At 39.5% G+C, this 24,222-nt stretch overlaps 2 protein-coding genes and 1 long non-coding RNA gene across 11 annotated transcripts in view; 1 reads left to right on the top strand and 2 right to left on the bottom strand.

The window, feature by feature from the left end:
- The window catches only part of UMPS (uridine monophosphate synthetase), a 50,048-nt gene extending 34,249 nt beyond the window's left edge, over window positions 1-15,799 (bottom strand). The window contains 1 exon segment of the mRNA NM_177508.1: window positions 15,610-15,799. Coding sequence (NP_803474.1) covers window positions 15,610-15,765 — 156 coding nt within the window. The 5' untranslated portion in view covers window positions 15,766-15,799.
- LOC101905265 (uncharacterized) lies at window positions 15,790-16,489 on the top strand. The gene is made up of 2 exons (XR_233290.4): window positions 15,790-16,242; window positions 16,398-16,489. It is a non-coding gene; the product is annotated as an uncharacterized lncRNA (long non-coding RNA).
- A 961-nt stretch (window positions 16,490-17,450) lies between these two features.
- Window positions 17,451-24,222, bottom strand: part of KALRN (kalirin RhoGEF kinase) — a 692,240-nt gene continuing 685,468 nt past the window's right edge. For 8 of the 9 annotated variants that reach the window (XM_024991355.2, XM_024991361.2, XM_059886080.1 and 5 more), the window contains one exon: window positions 17,451-24,161. In XM_024991355.2, coding sequence (XP_024847123.1) covers window positions 23,616-24,161 — 546 coding nt within the window. In that variant the 3' untranslated portion in view covers window positions 17,451-23,615. The remainder of the gene's footprint in view (window positions 24,162-24,222) is intronic. The other variant, NM_001191364.1, reaches the window with a different exon arrangement.

The raw sequence follows: 24,222 nt of genomic DNA, 5'->3' as shown, positions 1-24,222 counted from the left end.
CAGTGGTGTCCGACTCTGTGCAGCCCGATAGACAGCAGCCCACCAGGCTCCCCCGTCCCTGGGATCCTCCAGGCAAGAACACTGGAGTGGGTTGCCATTTCCTTCTCCAAGGCATGAAAGGGAAAAGGGAAAATGAAGTCGCTCAGTCGTGTCCGACTCTTAGCGACCCCATGGGCTGCAGCCTACCAGACTCCTCCATCCATGGATTTTCAGGCGAGAGTACTGGCGTGGGGTGCCGTTGCCTTCTCCAGTGGAAGCACCAGCAGGCACCATTTTCACACTCTCTAACTTGCTAGTGCCTTCCCCACACACCTCTGCCCAGCACCCCCAGAGGCCGCAGGGGAATGCACCATTTCCCCATGCTTCTGCAACAGCATAACAGCATGCTCCCCATCCCTTCCAGTCCTGCAGCCACAGCAGCAGTGTGGATACGCACCAAAGCCAGCAGGCATATGCAGCCCAAACAGGGGACACTACTGGAGTGTGTACTCTGGTTGCAAAGGCGGATTTCATTTCTGGGCTCCACAGGTGTGAAACAGTAGAATACACAGTTTGAGAAATAACCAAGAACTATGGCAAGGTTAAAGGGTAAGTAAGGTTCATTTCCAACGTGGGGCCACCCCATCAAGACTGGAAGAAATAACTGTTTCACCTAACACATGGAAACACACACAGAGTCAAGCAAATTGAGGAATTGAGGAACAGAGATATATGTTCCAAAAACAGAAAAAGATAAAGCTCCTAGAAAAAATCTTAATGAAAAAGGTAAGTAATTTACCTGATAAAGCATTTAAAGTAATGGTCATAAAGATGCTCACCAAAATAGGAAAAAGAATAGATGAACTTGAAAAAAGAGAAAATGCAAAAATCAGAGAGCTGAAGAATATAATAACTTATCTGAAAAACACACTAAAGGGGTTCAAAACTAGATAAAGCAGAAAGATTGGTAATCTAGAAGACAGGGCAGGGGAACTCACCCAAACAGGGCAGCAATAAACAAAACCCCAGAATTTTAAAAAGCAGAAACAGTCTAGGAGACCAAGGGGATAATACTGAGAAGAATAATGGCTTCTAGTTTAAGATAGTGGAGTAGAAGATGTGCACTCATCTCCTGTGAGAACACCCAAATGGTAACTAGCTGTTACCATCATTGACAGGACACTGGAACCCACCAAAGAAAGATACCCCACGTCCAAAGACAAAGAAGAAGCTGCAGTAAGACAGCAGGAGAGGCACAATCACGATAAAATCAAATCCCATACCCGCCAAGTGGGTGATCCACAGGTTACAGTACAATAATGCCAAAAAGTTATCCCACTGTTATGAAGCTTCCGAACACCACTTCAGGCTTCCCAGCTTGGGGCTCTGACAAAGGGACTAGAAATCCCCAGGGAATCTGGCCTCAAAGGCCAGTGGGATTTGATTACAGGACTTCCACAGGACTAGGGGAAACATGGACTCCAGTCTTCGAGGGCACAAACAAAATTTTGCATGAACAAAGATCCAGAAAAGGAGGAGTGATCCCACTGGAGACTGAACCAAACTACCTGATAGTGTTGGAAAGCCTCCTGTGGAGTCAGCAGGGGCTCACCACAGGGACAGGGGCACCAGTCTGGGAAGGTCCCCCTTGGTGGTTGCCATTAACCGTACCAGCTGAGCTATCTGAAATCCTAAAAGAAGATGCTGTTAAAAGTGCTGCACTCAACATGCCAGCAAATTTGGAAAACTCAGCAGTGGCCACAGGACTGGAAATGGTCAGTTTTCATTCCAATCCCAAAGAAGGGCAATGACAAAGAATCTTAAACTACTGCACAATTGCACTCATCTCACACACTAGTAAAGTAATGCTCAAAATTCTCCAAGCTAGGTTTCAACGCTACATGAACCAAGAACTTCTAGGTGGTTAAGCTGGATTTAGAAAAGGCAGAGGAACCAGAGATCAAATAGCCAACATCCGCTGGAACACCAAAAAAGCAAGAGAATTCCAGAAAAACATCTACTTCTCCTTCACTGACTACACTAAAGCCTTTGACCGTATGGATCATGACAAACTGGGGAAAGCTCTCAAAGAGATGGGAATCCCTGCCTCCTGTGAAACCTGTACGCAGGTTAAGAAACAACAGTTAGAACTGGACATGTAACAACAGACTGGTTCCAAACTGGGAAAGGAGAATGTCAAGGCTGTATATTGTCATCCTGCTTATTTAACTTACATGCAGAGTACATCATACAAAATGCCAGGCTGGATGAAGCACAAGCTGGAATCAAGATTGCCGGGAGAAATATCAATAACCTCAGATATGCAGATAACACCAGCCTTATGGCAGAAAGCAAAGAACTAAAGAGCCTCTTGATGAAGGTGAAAGAAGAGAGTGAAAAAGTTGGCTTAAAAGTCAACATTCAAAAAACTAAGGTCATGGCATCTGGTCCCATCACTTCATGTCAAATAGATGGGGAAACAATGGAAACAGTGACAGACTTAATTTTGTTGGGCTCCAAAATCACTGCAGATGGTGACTGCAGCAATGAAATTAAAAGACACTTGCTTGTTGGAAGAAAAGCTATGAGCAACCTAGACAGCATATTAAAAAGCAGATGCTACTTTGCTGACAAAGGTTCGTATAGTTAAAGCTATGGTTTTTCCAGGAGTCATGGATGGATGTGAGAGTTGGACCATACAGAAGGCTGAGCACCGAAGAATTGATGCTTTTGGACTATGGTGCTGGAGAAGGCTCTTGAGAGTCCCTTGGACTGCAAGGAGATCCAACCAGTCAATCCTAAAGGAGATCAGTCCTGAATATTCACTGGAAGGACTGATGCTGAAGCTGAAACTCCAATACTTTGGCCACCTAACTTGAAGAACTGACTCATTGGAAAAGACCCTGATGCTGGGAAAGATTGAAAGCAGGAGGAGAAGGGGATGACAGAGGATGAGATGGTTAGATGGCATCACTGACTCAATGGACATGAGTCTGAGCAAGCTCTAAGAGATGGTGAAGGACAGGGAAGCCTGGCGTGCTGCAGTCCATGGGGTCGCAAAGAGTCAGACATGACTGAGCAACTAAACACCGGTGGGCAGACAGAAGAAGCAAGAAGCAGCACAGTCCCACAGTGGCTAAAGGAAAAAACATATTATGGAGAGTTAATCACAATGAAAAAGTAAAAAGTTATGTCCCAGATGAAGGGACAAGATAAAACCCCAGAAAAACAACTAAATGAAATGGAGATAGGCAACCTTCCAGAAAAAGAATTCAGAATAATGATAGTGAAGATGATCCAGGATCTCCGAAAAACAATGGAGAAAATGCAAGAATACCAAAGATCTACTAGAACTAAAGAACAAACAAACAGATGAAAAATACACTAGAAGGAATCAGCAGCAGAATAAGGCAGAAGAATGAATAAATGATCTGGAGGACAGAATAGTGGAAATCACTGCTGTAGAACAGAATATAGAAAAAAGAATGAAAAGAAATGAAGACACTGTAAGAGACCTCTGGGATAACATTAAACAACCAACATTTGCAGTATAGGGGTCCTAGAAGGAGAAGAGAGAAAGGACCTAAGAAATATCTGGAGAGATAATAGCTGAAAAGTTCCCTAAATTGTGAAAGGAAATAGTCAACCAAGTCCAAGAAGTAGAGAATCCCAGGCAGGATAAACCCAGGGAGGAACACTCCAAGACACATAGTAATCAAACTGACAAAAATTAAAGACAAAGATAAAATATTAAAAGCAACAAGGAAAAAACAACAAATAACATACAAGGGAACTCCTATCAGGCTATCAGCTGATTTTTCAACAGAAACTCTACAAGCCAGAAAGGAATGTCACAGTATATTTAAAGTGATGAAAGGAAGAACCTACAACCAAGAATATTCTACCCACCAAGTCTGATTCAGATTTGATGGAGAAATCAAAAACTTTCCAGACAAGCAAAAGTTAACAGAATTCAGGACCACCAAACCAGCTTTACAACAAATGTTAAAGGAACTTCTCTAGGCAGCAAACACAAGAGAAGGAAAAGACCTACAGAACATAAACCCAAGATAATTAAGAAAATGGTAGTATGATCATACATGTCGATTAATTACCTTAAATGTAAATAGATTAAGTGCACCGACCAAAGACACAACTGGCTGCGCTGATGAAAACAAATGCATGTGTGGACTTCCACTTACCATACCACTCTGCCGGACCCCCCAAATTGTATCTAATTATTTCATATTGCTAAGTTAATCATGTTCCCATGTAATTATCTTCTATTTTTGGTCTGGCTATTGATTATGAAAACTGATAAAACATCTTTTACTATTATGATCATGTAATTATTACTTAATATCACTGGATCACAATTGGTCAGCAGAAAAAATAATAGAACTCCATATCACCAAAACTACCATAGAGAAACCTATAATCACTTTTCAAAATCCAGATGCATATCAGAATTATCTTGAAACTTTTTGAAAAATACAAATGCCCAGGTATTGCTTTTTTTTCTCCAGAGCTCCAGGTATGTTAAAAAAAAAAGTTCTGTCCCATTTCCCAGGATATCAGCTCATTCAAGTCTCATCTTTGGTAATTAAGAGTAGGCAGGGCCTTCGCTGGCAGTCCAGTGGCTAAGACTTCACCTTCCAATGCAAAGGGTGCAGGTTCAATTCCTGGCGGGCGAGTTAATAATCCCACCACCAAAAATCCAAAACATAAAACAGAAACAATATTGTAACAAATTCAAGAGACTTTAAAAGTCCCTCTCTTACGGAGGACTTCGTGCATGAAAGTGAAACAACTGTCAACGATTAGGGGATTCTTTTATCTCTTTCTCTACACATGGAATCTGCTCACATGATATTTTAAAATTCTGCTTCAGTCCCACACCCCATTATTCAGAATGCCCATCATACTAAAAAAGCTGAAAGAATTCCAAAGGACACATAACTTTAGGTGGGAAAAAACTGTAACACTTATTTTAATACCAATGATCATTTTTTAGACATCAAGACCTTCTAACAGATTCTAACTCCAAGGAGTCCCAAGCTCCCTAGAAGTCCTCCTGCCTCCTGTCTTGACTGTCTTAATTAACACAGTCCTGTCCTACCCAGAGGCTTGGATGCACAAGGATTTCCTTTTCTCCCTGCTCTCAGCCCAGGGCCTCTGCCAGGGAGTTTTCACCACTTGTGCCACAAAGGGTGAGCCCAGGTGCTTCTTGTTTAGAGCTCTTCCTTTGCCCTTCTTGGATGTGACTAAGGGAAAAAAGCAAGGGAGGAGACATCCCAGCGAGTGGATGCTTCTCATTTAGATCGAAAAAAATCTCCAACCCAATAAACAAGCCCTTCACAAACTACCAACCAGAAAAACTGCTAGCCATTGCCAAGCACATAGTAGGCACCTGTTCAATACTGAAGAAATGAATGAATGAATCTAAAGAAAAAAATACTGAGAACATTCACATTGTACACTATATATGTAACAACTGTAAATACATATGTACCCAACATAGGAGCACCTCAATATATGACGCAAATATTAACAGCCATAAAAGGAGAAATCGACAGCTACACAATAATAGTGGGGGACTTTAACACCCCATTTACATCAACAGAGATGGTCCAGACAGAAAATCAATAAGGAAACACATGCCTTAAATGACACATTGGACCAGACTGATTTAATTGATATTTATAAGAACATCCCATCCAAAATACACATTCTCAAGTGCACATGGAACATTCTCCAGGATTTATCACATGCTGGACCACAAAGCAAGCCATGGTAAGTTTAAGAAAACTGAAATCATATCAAGTATATTTTCCCATCACAACACTATGAGATTAGAAAAGATAAGACAAAAAAACTGTAAAAAACACAAACATGTGGAAGCTAAACAATGTTACTAAACAACTCACTGAAGAAATCAAAGAATAAATGACTGGAGACAAGAGAAAACGGAAACACAGACCTCCCTGGTGTTCTAACGGTTAAGAATCCGCCTGCCAGTGCAGGGGACACGGGTTGATCCCTGGTCTGGGGGCACCCCACATACAGTGGAGCAGCTAAACCAATGTGCCACACTACTGAAGCCCGCACGCCTAGGGCCCGAGCTCCGCCAGAGAAACCGCTGCAACGAGAAGCCCGGGCAGCTCGGAGAGCAGCCCCCACTCGCCAAAACTAGAGAAAGCCCATGGACAGCAATGGAGACTTGGTGCAGCCTAAAAATATACACATTAAAAAAAAAAAGATTCAAAATCTATGGGACGCAGCAAAAGCAGTTCTAAGAGGGGAAGTTATAGCAATACCATCTTACCTCAGGAAATAAGAAAAGTCTCAATGAAATGACCTAACTTTACACATAATGCAAACTAGAGAAAGAAAAACAAACAAAACCCAGTTAGTAGAAAGAAATCATAAAGATCAGAGCAGAAATAAATGAAGTAGAGATGAAGACTACAATAGAAAAGACCAATGAAACTAAAAGCTGGTTGTTTGAAAAGGTAAACAAAAGTGATACACCTTTAGCCAGACTCGTCCAGGAAACAGGGGAAAGCGCTCAAATCAACAACATTAGAGATGAAAACGAAGTTACAGTGGACACCAAGGAAATACAAAGGATCATGAGAGTACTATAAGCAACTGTAAGTTAATAAAATGGACCATCTAGAAGAAATGGACAATTCTTAGAAAGATTTCCCAAGACTGAATGAGGAAGATACAGAAAGCATGAACAGACCAATCACAAGTATTGAAATTGAAACTGTGAGTAAAAAACTAACAAACGAAAGTCCATGCATTTATGGTAAATTAATCTTTGAGAAAGGAGGCAAGACTATATATGTAACAGAGAAAGTACAGTCTCTTCAATAAGTGGTCCTGGGCAAAGTGGACAGCTATATGTAAAGCGATGAAACTGGCACACTCTTTAACACCATATACAAATATAAACTCAAAATGTATTAAAGACTTAAACATAAGACTGGATACTATAAAATTCTTACAGGAAAACACGTGCAATGCTCTTTGACACACATTGCAGCAGTGTCTTTTCCAATCCATTTCCTAAAGTAATGGAAATAAAACAAAAATTAAATAAATGTGACCTAATTAAACTCAGAAGTTTATGCACAACAAAGGAAATAACAAACACAATGAAAAGACAACCCACAGAACGGGAGACTGTATCTGCAAACCATGAAACTGGCAAGGAATTAATCTCCAAACACCTCATGCAACTTAGTATCAAAGAAACAAACAACTCAATCAAAAAATGGGCAGAAGACCTAAACAGACATTTCTCCCAAGAAGCCAGACTTACGGCCAAGAGGTACATAAAAAGATGCTCAACACCGCTAATTAGGGAAACGCAAATCAAAACTACAATGAGACATCACCTCACACCAGCCAGAATAGAATGGCTATCAGCAAAAAGGTTACAAACAATAAATACTAGAGAGGGCTTGGAGAAAGGGAGCCTTCCTATGCTTTTGGTGGGAATGGATATTGGTACAGCCACTGCAGAAAACAGTATGGACATTCCTTAAAAAACTAAAAATATATATAGCTATGACATTATCCAGCAATCCCACTCCTGAGCATAGATCCAGAGAAAACCATGGGTCAAAAGGATCCATGCACCCCAATATTCACCACTGTGTTATTCACAATATCCAAGAAATGGGAGTAACCTAAGTGTCCATCAACAGATAAATGGATAGAGATGGGGTACATATATACAATGCAATGTTACTCAGCAATTAAAAAGAATGAAATAATGCCATTTGCAGTAATATGGACGGACCTGGAGATTATCATATCAAGTGAATTAAGTTAGACAGAAAAAGACAATGAACATATTTACAAAACATAGACTCACAGACTACAAAACAAACATATGATTATCAAAGGGAAGATGAGGGGAGGGATAAACTGGGAGTCTGGAATATACACACACTGCCATATTTAGAACAAATAACCAGCAAGAACCTACTGCATAGCACAGGCAACTCTGCTCAATATTCTATAATAACCTACATGGGAGAAGAATCTGAAAAAGAACAGATACATGTGTACATATATAACTGAATCACTTTGCTGTACACCTGAAACTAACAACACTGTTAATCAACTCTGCTACCAATATAAAATAAAAACGTTAAAAAAAAAAAAAGAAAGAAAGAATGACTGAAAGCTTTCTTAACTCGGGGATGGAAGCAGACATCCAGAATTAGGAGTGTTTGAAAGAAGATGAACCCCAAAAAACCTGAACATAATTAAAATGTCAAAAGTTAAAGACAAGGGGAGAATCTTAAAGGAGCAAGAGAAAAACAACTTGTTATGCAAGAGAACAACCCCCCTACCCCATTAGGACTATCAGCAGATTTCTCAGCAAAAACGTTGCCGCCCAGAAGCAAGTGGCATGATATAGTCAAAGTGCTTAAAGGAGAACACTTCCTACCAAGAATACGCAGACCCGATGGACGACATTCCATCCCAAAGCAACAGAATACACTCTTTATGTGTACCTGAAAGATTCTCAAGGATAGATCATATGTTAGACCACAAAACAATTCCCAAGGAATTTAAGAAGACTGAAATCATATCAAGTATCTTTCTGACCACAATGGCATGAAACTGGAACTCAGTTACATGAAGAAAACAAGAAAAATCTCAAATATATAAAGATTAAACAATATGCTATGGAACAACCAGTGGGTCAATGAAGAAATCAAAGGACAATTAAAAAAAAAACCCTTAATTCAAATGAAAATTAAAAGAAAACATACAAAGTCTATAAGATTCAGCAAAAGCAGTTTTAAGAGCAAAGTTTATAATGATACAGGCCCACCTCAAGAAATAAGAAAAATTTCAAATAAACAACCTAACTTTATGCCTAAACAAAGCAGAAAAAGAAGAACAAATGAAGCCCAAAGGTAGCAGAAAGAAGGAAATAAAGATCACAGTGGAAATAAATGGAGACCAAAAAGACAATTTAAATAAATGAACTAATAGCTGGTTCTTTAAAAAGATAACCAAAATTGATCAACCTTTAGCTAAAGTACCAGGAAAAAAAGAGAACTCAAATCAATAAAATCAGAAATCAAAGAGCATATACACCTGATACCAAAGAAATAAAAGGCTCCTAAGAGGTGACTATAAACAACTGTAAGTCAACAAATACCCTGGGAAATGGATCAATTCCTAGAAACAGTCTTCCAAGACTGAACCATAATTAGAAATAATGAATAAATAGGAGAAATAATAAGAATTATTCAATAATAAACAAACAGACAACTCACAACAAACGAAAGTTTAAGACCCTATGCCCTCATTGCTGAATTTTACTATTCAAAAAAGACTTAATTCCTATCCTCCTCCAATTCTTTCAAAACATTAAAAAGAGGAGGGAATGTCCCCAAACTCCTTTTACAAGGCCAGCATTACACTGATACCAAAACCAGACAAGGACACATACAAAAAAAGTACAGGTCAATATTGATAATGAATTTAGATGTACAAACCTTCAACAAAATATTAGCAAACCAAACTCAACAATACGTAAAGAAAATAATAAGCTAGGATCAAGTGGGATTTATCTCAGGGATACAAGGATGATTCAACACTACAAATCAAGGTGATACATCACATTAACAAAATGAAGGATAAAAATCATACGGTCATCTAAATAGGTACAGAAAAAGCACTTGATAAAATTCAACCACCATTGATAAAGACTGAACAATGGGTAGAGATGGAATAATACAGGCCATATGATAGGCCCACAGCTGATCACACTCAATGGTGAAAAGCTGAAAGCTATTTCCTTAGGATCAGAAACATGACAAAGATGCTCCTTCTTGCCACTTTTTACTCAGCATGGTACTGGAAGCTCTAGTCAGAGCATTTAGGCAGGAAAAAAGAAATAAAAGGCATGCATATTGGAAAGGGAGGAGGAACCAAGTGCTGGTGGTGGCTTAGTCACTAAGTCGATTCCGACTCTTGCGATGCCATGGACTGTGGCCTGCCAGTGGACTCTGTCCATGGGATTCTCCAAACAAGAATACTGCAGTGGGCTGCCATTTCCTTCTCCAAACTAAGTGGATGACATGATTTTATATTTAGAAAACCATAAAGACGTCACAAAAAATTGTTAGAATAAACAAACTCAGTAAAGTTGGAAGGTACAAAATCAATATACAAAAATCTGTTGTGTTTTTACAGAATAACAACAAATTATCAGAGAAATTAAGAAGACAATGCCATATACAATTGCCTCAAAAAGAACAAAGTACCTAAGAATAAATTTAACCAAGGAGGTGAAAGCCTGTACACTAAAAAGTATAAGACACTAATGAACAAAATTGAACATGACACAAATTAAGATATTCCATGCTCATATTTGGAAGAATTAATATTGTAAAAATGTCCACATTACCCAAAACAATCTGCAGATTCAATGCCATCCCTATCAAAAATCCAATAGTACTTTTTACAGAAATAGAACAATCCTAAAATTTCTTTGGAACCATCAGTTCAGTTCAGTCGATCAGTCGCTCAGTCATGAATCTCAGCACGCCAGGCCTCCCTGTCCATCACCAATTCCCAGAGTTCACTCAGACTCACGTCCATTGAGTCAGTGATGCCATCCAGCCATCTCATCCTCTGTCGTCCCCTTCTCCTCCTGCCCCCAATCCCTCCCAGCATCAGTCTTTTCCAATGAGTCAACTCTTCGCATGAAGTGGCCAAAGTACTGGAGTTTCAGCTTCAGCATCATTCCTTCCAAAGAAATCCCAGGGCTGATCTCCTTCAGAATGGACTGGTTGGATCTCCTTGCAGTTCAAGGGACTCTCAAGAGTCTTCTCCAACACCACAGTTCAGAAGCATCAATTCTTCGGCGCTCAGCTTTCTTCACAGTCCAGCTCTCACATCCATACATGACCACAGGAAAAACCATAGCCTTGACTAGACGGACCTCTGTTGGCAAAGAAATGTCTCTGCTTTCCAATATGCTGTCTAGGTCGGTCATAACTTTCCTTCCAAGGAGTAAGCGTCTTTTATTTCATGGCTGCAGTCACCATCTGCAGTGATTTTGGAGCCTCAAAAAATAAAGTCTGACACTGTTTTCCCATCTATTTGCCATGAAGTCATGGGACCAGATGCCATGATCTTCGTTTTCTGAATGTTGAGCTTTAAGCCAACTTTTTCACCCTCCTCTTTCACTTTCATCAAGAGGCTTTTTAGTTCCTCTTCACTTTCTGCCACCCAAATACCCAAAGCAACTTTGAGAAAGAAAGATAAAGGTGGAGACTTCACACTCCTTGATTTCAAACTATATTAATAAAGCTATCGTGGTCAAAACTAATTGGCATAAAAACAAACAACAGATCAACAGAACAGAATAGAGAGCCTAAAAATAAACCCAAGCACCTATTTCAATTAACTTATGAGAAAGGAGCCAAGAATGCACAATGGGCAAGGACAGTCTCTTTAATAACACACTGCTGGTAAAACAGGACAGCCACACGCAAAAGAATGAAAGTGGACCTCTATAATCCACCATACATAAAAATTAACTCAAAATGGATTAAACCTGAATGTAACACCTGAAAACATGAAACTCCTAGAATAACACACAGCTGGTAAGCTCCCTGACATCACTCTTGGTGACATTTCTTTGGATCTCACTTCAAAGGCAAAGACAACAAAAGTAAAAATAAACAAATGGGACTATATCAAACTAAAGAGCTTCCACAGAACAAAGGGAGCCATCAGCAAGACCCCCTCCCCCCAAAAAAGTACCCTTCTGAACTGCAGAAGGTATTTGCAAATTATATTCCCGAAAAGGGATTAGTATCTAAAATATATAGAGAGTTCATAGAGCTCAATAATAAAAAATGATCTGATCAAAAAAATGAGCAGAGGATCTGGACATTTTTTCCAAACAAGACATACAAATAGCCCAGAAGCATATGCAAAGATGCTCAAAATCACCAATAATCAGGGAAATGCAAATCAAAACCACAATGAGATATCAAATGGCTATTACCAAAAGAACAAGAAATAATAAGTTTTGGTGAGGATGCAAAGGAAATGGAACCCTTCTGCACTTATGGTGGGAATGATAATTGGTGCAGCCACTGTGGAAAGTAATATGGAGGTTCCTCAGAAAGTTAAAAACAGAACTCCCATGTCACCCAGCAAGTCCACTTCTGGATATTTACCTAAGGGAGATGAAAACACTACCTTAAAAAGATATCTGCACCCCCACGTTCACTGGAGCATTATTTACAATAGCCAAGATGTGGAAACAACCTAAATTGCAAAACAACCATCAATGAACAAATGGATAAAGAGAATGTGGTATGTGCATACACACACGCCGCGGAATATTATTCAGCCACGACAAAGGTGATACATTGCCGCTGGCTCAACACTTAGGGCATTAAGGGACTTTAAGGGCATTATGCTAAGCGAAATGGATGGAGAAAGGCAAATACCTCATGATCTTATTTACATGTGGAGTCTTATAAACACAAAGAGAAATAGTAGATATAAAGAACTGATTGGTGGCTGCCAGAGGCAGAGTAGGGGAGAGGCAAAATGGGTGAAGGAATTCAAAAGGTACAAACTTCCAATTATAAAATAAATAAGTCATGGAAATGTATTATAACACACAGCATAATGACCAGAGTTCATAATACTGTTTTGCATATTTGGAGGTTGCTGAGAGATCTTGAAAGTTCCCAGCACAAGAAAAAGACTGCAATTATGTTAACTACACTTACTGCGGCAATGATTATGCAAATACACAGTCATTACGTACACCTGAAACAAATTTAATGTTATCTGTCAACTGTATCTCAATTTTTAAAAAATCAACAAAAGACTATACACCAAAGTGTTTTTGAAAGTTCTCATAAATACAGAGCCACTAGTTGATAATATCTTTTCCCACAAAAATCATCACATTGTAACACTACAATGCATATTCCCACCCAACACCATCTTATTTTAAGAAAAGCGAAGAATTACTAAGTGACCTATATCAGAGGTGTTCAAATTTTTTTGTTCCTGTATTTCTAAAGATTTGAAAAATTTATGAATATTTTTAAGTGGCAAAAAATGTAACTTCTGGAGTCCTGAAAAAATTAACATGTTATTCTAGAACTGTTACATCATTCTTTTAAGTCCAAATGCCTTATTGCTTTGATACGCAACATCTGCTTTAAAAAAAAAAAAAGAGAGAGAGAGAGAGAGAGAGAGAGACTTCCCTATTGGGCCAGTGGCTAAGACTCTGCATTCCCAATGTGGGGGAAGTGGGATGGGGTTGGGAACTAGATTCCACATAAGGCAACTAAAGATCCTGGATACCACTACTAAGACTTCAGGGAGCCAGAAACAAAACAAACTGCAACATGAAAATGCTTAACTATGAAACCTGGAAAAATTTACACTTTTTTGAACTCATATTCTCATTTCATTATCTCCAGAGAATTTTATTCTAATGCAATATACATTTACGCTTGAAAAACTTCTACTGATCGTTCTATGATACTTCTCCAAAACAAAAATGTATGTAAACTGAAATTTTAAATTGTTTAAATTTAAAAAATTTTCCCATGACCATAAGTCTCTAAAGGTTAAAACTTCTGTTATTACAATTGTTATGATCATAAAATGAATTAAAACATAATCTGCAAATTTTGATAGAAGCATAAAACATATTATTTTGAAAATGCATTGCTCAGTAACAGGAATAGTAGTACCTGATCCTGGCAATTTGGAAAAGGCAATGGCACCCCACTCCAGTACTCTTGCCTGGAAAGTCCCATGGACAGAGGAGCCTGGTAGGCTGCAGTCCATGAGATCACTAAGAGTCAGACACAACCAAGCAACTTCACTTTCACTTTTATGCCTTGGAGAAGGAAATGGCAACCCACTCCAGTGTTCTTGCCTGGAGAATCCCAGGGATGGGGGAGTCTGGTGGGCTGCCGTCTATGGGGTCGCACAGAGTCGGACACGACTGAAGCGACTTAGCAGCAGCAGCAGCAGATCCTGGCAATTAATTTATGTATCTAGTATAACTATTACTTACTATTAGGAAGTCAGAGTTCAGTGTAAGTTCTATTGTGTCTTAGGGCGTGCAAATAATAAGAAACCCTATTTACATACATAAGCAGACATGAAAGAGTTCTGTTATAGCCAGACCTCTCAGTGTTTTGAGCTCCTTCTGAGTTAACTACCCAAAATAACACACACATACACACAAACCTCAACATCTAGTATCAAAAGATAATTTTCAGTCATCTGTAAACTGATGACTTCTTCAAAAATAAACCAATTTTTCAAAATAAGATCCCTAATCATTCACTTTCTCAGCACTGATGAAATGCACCATAGCACGATTCTGGATGGCGAGAACATTCTAACCCACTTCAACTAGAGCTTGAGATCTTTTTGTAATAACCTCATAGAGTGGGGTTCACAAGGGGTGAACATAAACCCTTAGTGGTGGAGAAAGCTTTACACGTCTTCCAGACAGAACTTCTGTGACAATGGCAAGGTTCTGTATCTTCACTGTTTAAAAAGGTAGCCACTAGTCGCATGTGACTAAATTTAAAAATTCCGGGGACTTTTAAGTTAAGAATCCGCCTGCCAATGCACGGGACAGGAGTTCAACGCCCGGTCCGGGAAGATCATACATGCCCCGGAGCAACTAAGCCCACGTGCCACAACTACTGAGGTCAGAGTGCTTAGAGTCTGAGCTCCACAAGAGAATCCACAGCAACGAGAAGCCCAAGCACAGAGTAGTCGTCTCTGGTGACCACAGCTAGACAAAGCCCATGGGCAGCAAGGAAGACCTAGCGCAATCAAAACAACAACAACAACCCATAATGTTGGATACACGCAAGCGGCAAGGAAACCCTATTAAACAGCACATTTAGACCCTTCTACTTACACCGTGATCTGCAGCTTGGGTCGGCAGCTTGTGAGGAAAGCATAACCTCCTATCCTGCCTCAGATGTACTCAATCAGTCGATCAGATTACCCATTTTAACAAAATTCCAGGTGATTCATATGAGTTTGAGAAGCAATGTGCTAGAAATCTCTTAACTTCTACACAGTTTTTCCCTTTTATTCACCAAAGAACTGCCTGCATGAAATGTCCACCCTCTGGCCTTAATTCTTGCTCCTGGCCACAAAGTTCAAAATCGAATCCCCTTTTCCTAGCAAGAGCCTTTCCAAGTATTTAAGAAGCTACTAAATTCTTCCCTCACCCACCTTTTCCTCCCCGTCCCATTTTCACGAAGTTGAATACGCAGAACTTCAACTACTTCTGTGACAGCCAAGGCCCCAAACTGGGTTCCTTGACTCGGCTGCAAAGCACGTGTCAAAGCCAAGCGAGTCTACGAGCAGGCTGCCCTCTAGATCCTAAAGAGCCTAACAGTTCCTGGTCTCTGGGTTTCGCAAACCAACTTCCCCAAGCCGAAGCAGGGTCGGCCCTCCTGCTTGGCTCTTTTGATCTCACCCAGAGCCCAGCTTCCGTCACTCCACTCCATTCCTCCTGGTCCCCATTCACGCCACGAAACACTCTTCTTTCCTTTCCCCGGTAGGTACCTGATTCAGAATACTCGGTCGAGATATGATGCCCCGCAGATCGATGTACACGGGGGAAGAGAGCCCACTCTTCAGCACGAAGTTCCCAAACTTAAAAGCCTGCACATCGTACAGACCCGTTACCAATGACCCCAAAAGGGCATCAGCCGCCGCCATGGTCCCGCTCTCCCAGTTCACTCCAAACTCCAAACCTCAGCTTGCCGCGGCGCCCGATGACGCCACCTGAGAAGTCCCGCCTCTTCCGCCCCCTCTTCCGGCGGCTAGGCGGGGTAGCTGGCTGCGCGCGGCTCCGGGTCCCAAGTAAAGAGGAAGATGAATTTATACTTTGGTATCAAGGTTATCCAGGAGGAATATCATGCCAGCCACTCTGAAAATCTAAGCATATTTTGTATTCACAAATCAGTTCCTTAGAGGAAATTCCCTTTATGGGTAGATGGCAATACTTTAAAGATAATTACCGTTAAAACCATAAGGCTCATACTTGTTACTCATCAAATTGATTCTGACTCATTTGAAGAACTGACTTATTGGAAAAGATCCTGATGCTGGGAAGGATTGAAGTCGGGAGGAGAAGGGGATGACAGAGGATGAGATGGTTGGATGGCATCACCGACTCGATGGACATGTGTTTGAGTAAGCTCTGGGAGTTGGTGATGGACAGGGAGGCCTGGCGTGCTGCAGTCCATGGGGTTGCAAAGAGTCGGACACGACTGAGCGACTGAACTGAACTGAAATTGATTGTTATTTCTGTTTTATTTTCTTGATGTATGTCTGTGTTTTCTGTGAAGACAAGATGACCAGCCAGCGTGAAGGAGCCCATACTTTTGACAGTTCTCGTTTCAAATAAATGCAATAAAATCTTGATGAAATAGAAACCAAACTTTAAGATATTTCTATTCTTGTTTGCAAAATAAACTAATCATAATACTTCAACCCCTAATACTTGTCAACCTAAAGAATAAAATGGCCAGTTACTGTACCAGCAAGATGAGTTTTATTTGGGAATGGCAGAGGAATTGTATTATCAGCATGGAAACTGTGGCAAACCATAAGCAATCCTGGAGAACAAAGGAGAGGAATGCTACTTTATGAAGACACCCGGGAAATTGGGAGGGTTTTCTTCGAAGGAAAGTTCTTTGGAGTAAATCAAGAGTTCAGGGTGGTGACAGTTTCTTATGGGCTGACAGTTTCTTGGTTGCTTTTCATTGGCTGCATTGTTGGTGGGCAAGGAAAAAAATCTTCCATCCTCATGCTAAGGAAGTTAAGTAAACCTCTTCCTACCCAGGGATGTAAAATAAGGTGCACAGGGTGGTATGTGCTTTTGTGTGCAACAGAGCTCCTCCTTCAGGGCTTCCTCCCTCCACTTTAAATGAGATTTTTCCTTTACAGTATAAATTTTTACACACTCTAGTTAATTGACAATATACTATGAATTAGTTTCATTTGCATTTGGGTGGCACATACAGACTCTTTCAAAGCCTGATTACGTCTGCACAGTCTAATCCAGACTCCTGGAGTCCACGATATATTGTGTAAACTTGTGAGATCCATCCCCTATGGCCTAACAATTTTCTAACTAAGTTGCCAAATGAAACACCAGAATGAAGTTAACAACACACATTGAGGCTTATTTGGCATTTTTAGATAGAGAAATGCCTTAGAGTATTTCTTCAGGCTACAAAATTGTTCTTTTCTTTCCAAAATGCTGGGCAAAATGTGTTTTAATAAAAGTGCAATATTTTCATCTTGTCAAAGGCTTTCATATATTTGGAGGAAGAACAAAAAAAATTACTCTTTTACTGGACATTTTAATTCGAAAGAAAACAGAAGACCACCAGAAATAATCTTTAATATAGTATATTTATAGGAATGCATAACTTGAGATGTACATTTTGAAGCTTCATCCATAACTTAGAGCATTTACTGTAATGATAATAACAAGACAGCAAGTCATCACTTTACAACATTACACATGAGTGATTTTGACTTACAAATAAAATATTTACAACCTACCTTTACAAAACAACATTGTGTGCATACAAAATGAACAACTGCAGAAAAATTTAAAAATAATGAGACAACCAAAAACCCAGAAGATACACTTAAGGCAGACCAGCAAGACACTGAAATAATTAAGGCTGTGGAATTCTTCTGCACCTTGAAAATATAGAGCTATTTATCAATACTGTGGAGTGATTTTAAATCAATTGTTACAAGCCTGATGGAAGTATGTACTTATATGTATATGTGTAATGGTCCCTATGGGGAAACCTGTCCACTTATGGATAAGGCCCTTTATCTGAATGGCCAGAGAAGCCCACCCCCAAACTCTCAAACGATCTGGTGGGGAGGAATCACTCAAAACCAAGAGGTGCCAATAAAATTTGCAAACCAACTGTTAAATATTCAAATATAAAGATTCTTCTGACTCCAGGCAAACAATAACCTAAATGATGGTCCCATTATGTTTCAAGCTTTGTTCATTTGGCTTTGTAGCTTCAAAAGACAGCAAATAAATCCCCAGTGAGTAGACTCTAACTCTACCCATCAGCCCTAATGGTTTTGAATGGCCCTAAATGGTTTTCTACTAGAAAACTGATCCACCTGGGCTGTCTTCAAATGGATAGATTTCTGCATATGAGCAATAACATATACATACATATTATACACTATATACATGTACAGATGTACATATATCCAGATTTTCCAACAGTTTGCACTTTGATCACTACTGTTCTCTGACTAGGATCTCGTTCTGAAGAACATGTTTAGTTTTTTCACAGTCTTCACATTTGTCCTAACTACTAGTTTTACTCACTCACCTTCCCCATAGAGTAGGCCAAAGTTTGGCAGAAACAGAAGTAAAAGCACCGGGGTCAAAAAAATCAATCATAGAGATGACGTATATGGCTTAAGTTAGTAACAGAAGATGTATGTTTTGTTACCTTCAAATTCATAACCACAGTCTTTGAGATCATAGTAACAGTCCCCATAATACTCCAAGATGTGGCTTCATTTCTTGATGGAAGTCGGGCATTGATGTAACTCTTACACTAGCTATTCATCAGCTAGTAAATTCATTTGCACTCTTTTCCATTTCTTCAGCCATCCTCATTATCCAAAATAACAGTTATCTGAATAAGCAGTTAATCTTGTTCATCTGAATAAAAACAGAATCTGACCACAATTTAGAATCTCCCAGGAAACAGGCTAACAGGAAACACAATAGCCCATGAGTATTAATTTCAATCTTTTCATAAATGTCCCTTAAAGATGAAAATTTGTCTTAGAGTAATTGTTTTTTCCTCTCTTCTAACTTCTACATATATTGAAAATGAGGAAGAAATGTCTTTCATAGAAAATATGGCCTGTGTTCTACTATTTTTGTGTATATTTCTCACATGAATAATATTCTCTATTAAAGATATCTAATGCTATGGATAAATTTCAGCTGTTTTTAACCCTCTAGAATTAATGAAACAAAGAACTTAGAAAATGTATATTAACATAGTAGCTCCCCTTTTCTTAGTAGAGAATGGGCACATCTTACCTTTTCTAACCCCACCTTGGGTTTAGTTATTCATTTCCAAATGATCCCTAGATTTTAAATAGCTAAGAAAACTGTAATGCTAATAAACCCACTGAAAGCTCACATTCTGTGGTTGCCTAACCCAGACTCCACGGAGATGCTACACAGGAGGGCAATAAATAAGCCCCACATTTCTCAAAACTGAACAAGGATGTGGTGAGTTTGCATTTTTTTCCCTCCTCTATCAAATTTACGGGACAAAGTTTTACTTAATATACAGAAATAACCAGCATCTAGTTTATAACATATTTGCCCCTTTGTAGTCTCACAAATCTAAATGTCCATGCTCTTCCACAAGGCAAGAAAAAAGTAACAACTGACTCACCAGCACTAAATCATGGAGACTATGGAAAAACAAATATGCTACTTCCAGAACATCTAGTTATCTTAAAAAAAAGAAAAAGATCCAAAGTTTTCCCTCCAAAAACTAACAGTTCATTTCTACACCTGTGCATTTAATTTGCCTCTTATTATAGAAACCTGTGAGATTCTAAAGAAATGAGTTGTGATATCAGAAAATATTTTATTCTCATCTCTGCCCTCCCAGTGAGGAAAGTGGCTGTTTGGGCTTTTCTCTGTCAATTTTTCTAGAGCATAAAGCTTGAGAAGAGAGTCATGGTTGCTTTGGAGGGCATCTTACTCTGTGCTTCTGCCATAAGACATACTCGAGAAAACAGTTTATTGACAAACACTTCATCAGCTCTCCTAACCTTTTTCTGTAAATAAGCTTTTAAATGATCGAAATTACAGGCTAAGATCAAATAACATTCAGACAAAGAGCACCTAGTACTTCCAATTAAAATCAATTTACAGAATTTAATCTCATAAGTTTGTAAATGGTATCTAAAGACATGAATATTGAAATCTTGGAATGTTCAAAGTTACCATCAATAAAATTCTTAGCACTGGCAGTGTGTAGCACTTTTAAAAAAATCAAAGTATTTTCTAGACATCCCAACTAAGGTATTTTCCCCACATTCCTATAAGATTAATTCCTCCCTCCTTCCCCCAACTCCCATTTTCACAATGGGGATATTTGGGGCAGAAAAAAACAGACTTTCTGTAAGAAAGGACGAATCAGGAACAGCTGAGGTTGAAACTCAAGAATTCCTGGGCTCACCCTATGTTCAGATGGTTTCATTTAAAAGATATTTTAAAGAAAAAATGCTGCAATATCAGTCAGTCTAAATACAATGAACTTCTTTGTCTCCCATCCTCCCCTCTGAAAGGCACTGCTATTTATAAAGACTTGTGAACCACAAAGCGGTGCGGCCAGCTTTCCCTCTGCTTCCTCTGTTCCCCCCAAGAGTGTTTATGGCTGTGAGAGACCTGAAGGACACCTCCAACATTACAGTTTTTTTTCTTAAAAATTTTCTCACATTCAGCTGTAAGTGGATATAAATCTGTTTAATTTGAAACCAATGTAAAAGATGTAGTAAATTACTATATATACCTTTAAAAAATTATTGTGGGTTGTCCCTGATCTTTTCCTTCTTTCTGCATCCCATCTTTATACAAAAAAAACCCCAAAACCCTATACAATGGATATAAGCCAAGCAAGAAACTTGTGATTTTAACCAATATTTATTTTTCCCATTTCAACTGGAAGTTCATTCTTACTGATTCCTAGTTAAGTTTTGATTGCAAAAATTACCATAATTAGAAGGGGACTATTTTCTCATCTCTCCCCTCTTCTCTACCACAAAGTAATAAATCTCTCTGCCAAAATAGGTACAAGAAAGTGGTTCCTAATCCTTCATCCCTCACCACAGTTGCCCACAGAGCAACTAGAGTATATATCCCAGCCCATCTTCTAGGATTCCTTGTTGTTTCCAACTTGCTAAAGAGAATTCCTGAACCAGGAACACAATCGACTCATCCTCATTGGGAAGGACCAGGAGCTTTGCAGATAGGATGTCTCCCTGTTGGCTTTCTTCAGTTATCAAACCATATAAAATATATACCCTTTCTCTTGGGGCCTCTATTAAATTCATTCTATTCTAATGATTGTACTTTGGCTCCAGTTAACAAAATCATACTTGCCTTCCATCTGGACCATTCCAACTCTGATGTGAAAGCTGTTATAAATGCTTTGGCTCTAACATTCTTGCCCTCCCAACAGCACAATTTCATTAATGCTCTCCTGTGCAGTCTGGACACCATTATCCTTCTCAAGCAAAAACTCAGCTTGTCTCCTACATGGTCATAAAAACTCATAAAGATTCAGCAGGGGGCTTTTTAGTTCTCACCCACAGTGGACGGAAAATAACTTGCCAAGCCATACTGTACAGATATTCAGAATCCTCAGTGCCTGTATCTACCCCATGATGAGCCCGAGGGACCAGGCTTTCTTCTTTTATGTTATATCTTATAACAAAGACATGTTTACTAAAAGAGTTTTTAGTAAACTTGTTTTAAATTTCAAAATATTGTATCATGTAGTGTTGGTATAGAACTATGGGTTTAAGTGAAGAAAATGAAGGGGTAGAGAGCTCTGAGGAAGTAGCCTTGGTGGCCCAGGGCCATTCGAAAACTAGGAAACAAATACAGTCAGAATCAGTTTCCACTTATTTGGTTAATCCTGAAAATACATAAGTGCTATCTAGTCTTATTGCTTGTACTTTCTACTAATTTATTAGTCTATAATCTTAGATGGGATGAGGTGGAGCATGGATGAAGAAGTTGACTTTGAAGTCAATGGAAAAGAATGATGAGTATTTTTAATTCTACATTTCCACTGCAGGACTAAGTATTTTATATATTAAAGTTCAGGCTTAGTTTCCATCATTCTTCTTCATTAAGATAGGTTTATAGTTCTATTTATCCTTCATAAACTCTCTGCTTGCACTTCTGTGCTGCATGATTTTAATTTTCTCAGTCTTTTTATAAGAGAGAAGCAATGCCATTAAACCTGATTTGAACAAACACTTAAGTTATATTTTTTAAAATAGCATTTGCATAAGAGTAATTTAAAAAACACATTCTAGGAAACAAAAGATGGCTCATGTACAAAACACAAAAACAAATCTCCCAAAAACCGAGGAAAAAGAAAGAAAGAAAGAGACCATGAAATGCCCAGGTTTAATTTTTTTTCCGCCAGTGGAAAAAAAAGCAGTTCATAACCATCTTGTATGGAGAATATATACCAGAAAGCAGCGTTGGCCTCAAAATGCAATTAGTCCTTTTAGTCCAGGGAAATATTGGTGGCTGAGCAGTGATAGATATTGCAATTGCAGTTAAAACTCAATGCTCTGTTAGGATGACGTATCAGATTTTATTCCATGGCTTCAAAAAGGACTTGGGACCAGGCCTTTGAAAGGCCTGTATGGCTGCTTCCTTTTGGTAAGCACCCCTTCATTTCCATAAAGGGTTAGAAATAAAGCAGGCTAGCTTTCTGAGGACTGCATTCTACAGCTGCAGAAGACATCAGAAAGTGTGGGTACGTTCTTCACAGGAACTGCAGGAAAGGTTTCTATTTGCACTTTTGCATGAACCTGTTTTACTCGTTACCTATTTCAAATCAAGTGTAGACATAAAAAATAGCCCCACAACTCATGCTGTATTTGGATTTATTCCCTGGCAGGCTTTCCTGCCAGATGAACTCTGAGCTGCCAGTGAATCCGGGGATAGCATTTCATAAACAGAACCTAAGTTAGTCAAATACCTGTGACCGAGAGAAAAATCTTCTCACTCACAGATTGCAAAAGGGTAACATTGCTTTCTCTTAATGCACAGGTTCTGGTAAAATAGTTCTATACAAGATTTATAAAAGGCTCTAAAAAAAAAAAACAAAACCTGTCATCTAATTGTGCTTAGTCAAAACAATGTAATGCTTCGGTACATAAGTTACTGTCTTAACTGGAGCACTCAAAGTTACTTAAGATTGATTTCATATATATCTCTATATTATAAAACTCTGAAAGTTGAATGTGATATATTTTTACTGTATGTGTACATGTATCCTATTAAGAAACTATATGTAAGTAATCTAAACCGGCACAGTTGACATACATGACATCTCTGTTAAATAGAACTTCTTGCTTAAAATTTCAGCAAAGGCAGGAACCTTTATACTTTCTTCAGTGATCTTATGTTTTGCCAAGTTAACCACTCATTTTGGAACACAGTTAAAATGTCATAACAGCTGCTATTCTTGTTATCTCCGCCTCTCTTCTGAATAATTTCCGTGACTCTACATCTGTATCTCTTCTGAACGACCTTCTGGAAAGTCCCTGGATTTAGGGTGATTTCACTGCTGCTCAGACCTTGACAAACCACTGAGGAGGTTTAAGAGGTACATCTCTCAATCCAGAGAACCACATGGAGTGAATGATGGACAGAATTATTTACAGACACATTCAGTCTTGCTTTGGTTCACACTGCACTTCCATGTGAAACCACGAGGGCTGGGAGATGGCTACGTGCCTTGGTTTAGCCGATTGACAATGTAGCTCTTGACGTTGGGAATGGGGCGCACATCATTCTGATGCTTGCGGCGCTCGATGAAGCACGCCAAGCGGGAGGTGTCCAGGGGGATCTTGGAGTAGCTGCCATTGTGGGGCTGCAGCCACGGATGCTGCAGGCAGGTGGCTGCTGTGGGCCGCCTCCGAAAGTCTTCCTGTAGGATCACATTGATGAAATCTCTGGCAGCATTGCTCACACCGCAGAAGTACTCATGGGGGAAGCTGAAGTCCACCCTGCACACATTGATACATGTCTCCTCCTTGCTCTCATCCAAGAAGGGGGAGACCCCACTCAGCATGACGTATGTCAAAACCCCGATGCTCCAGATGTCGGTGCCCAGGGATACAGGGATGCCCTGGATCACTTCTGGGGCAGCAAACTCGGGGTTCCCCAGAAGGTGGTGGATATGGAAGTGACCTGAGATCTGGACAGCATCCTCCAAGTCAATGAGCTTCACTCGAGGCACTGGAATCCGTAGGTCAATGAGCAGGTTTTCAGGCTGTGGAGATCCAAGGAGGTGGGGAGGAAAGAAGGCAAGTTCAGCTCTGTTTTGACTTTCT

This window comes from Bos taurus, chromosome 1 (assembly GCF_002263795.3).
Source record: "Bos taurus isolate L1 Dominette 01449 registration number 42190680 breed Hereford chromosome 1, ARS-UCD2.0, whole genome shotgun sequence".
In the NCBI taxonomy this organism is placed as follows: Eukaryota; Metazoa; Chordata; class Mammalia; order Artiodactyla; family Bovidae; genus Bos; species Bos taurus.
This window is presented reverse-complemented; position numbering and strand designations above follow the sequence as displayed.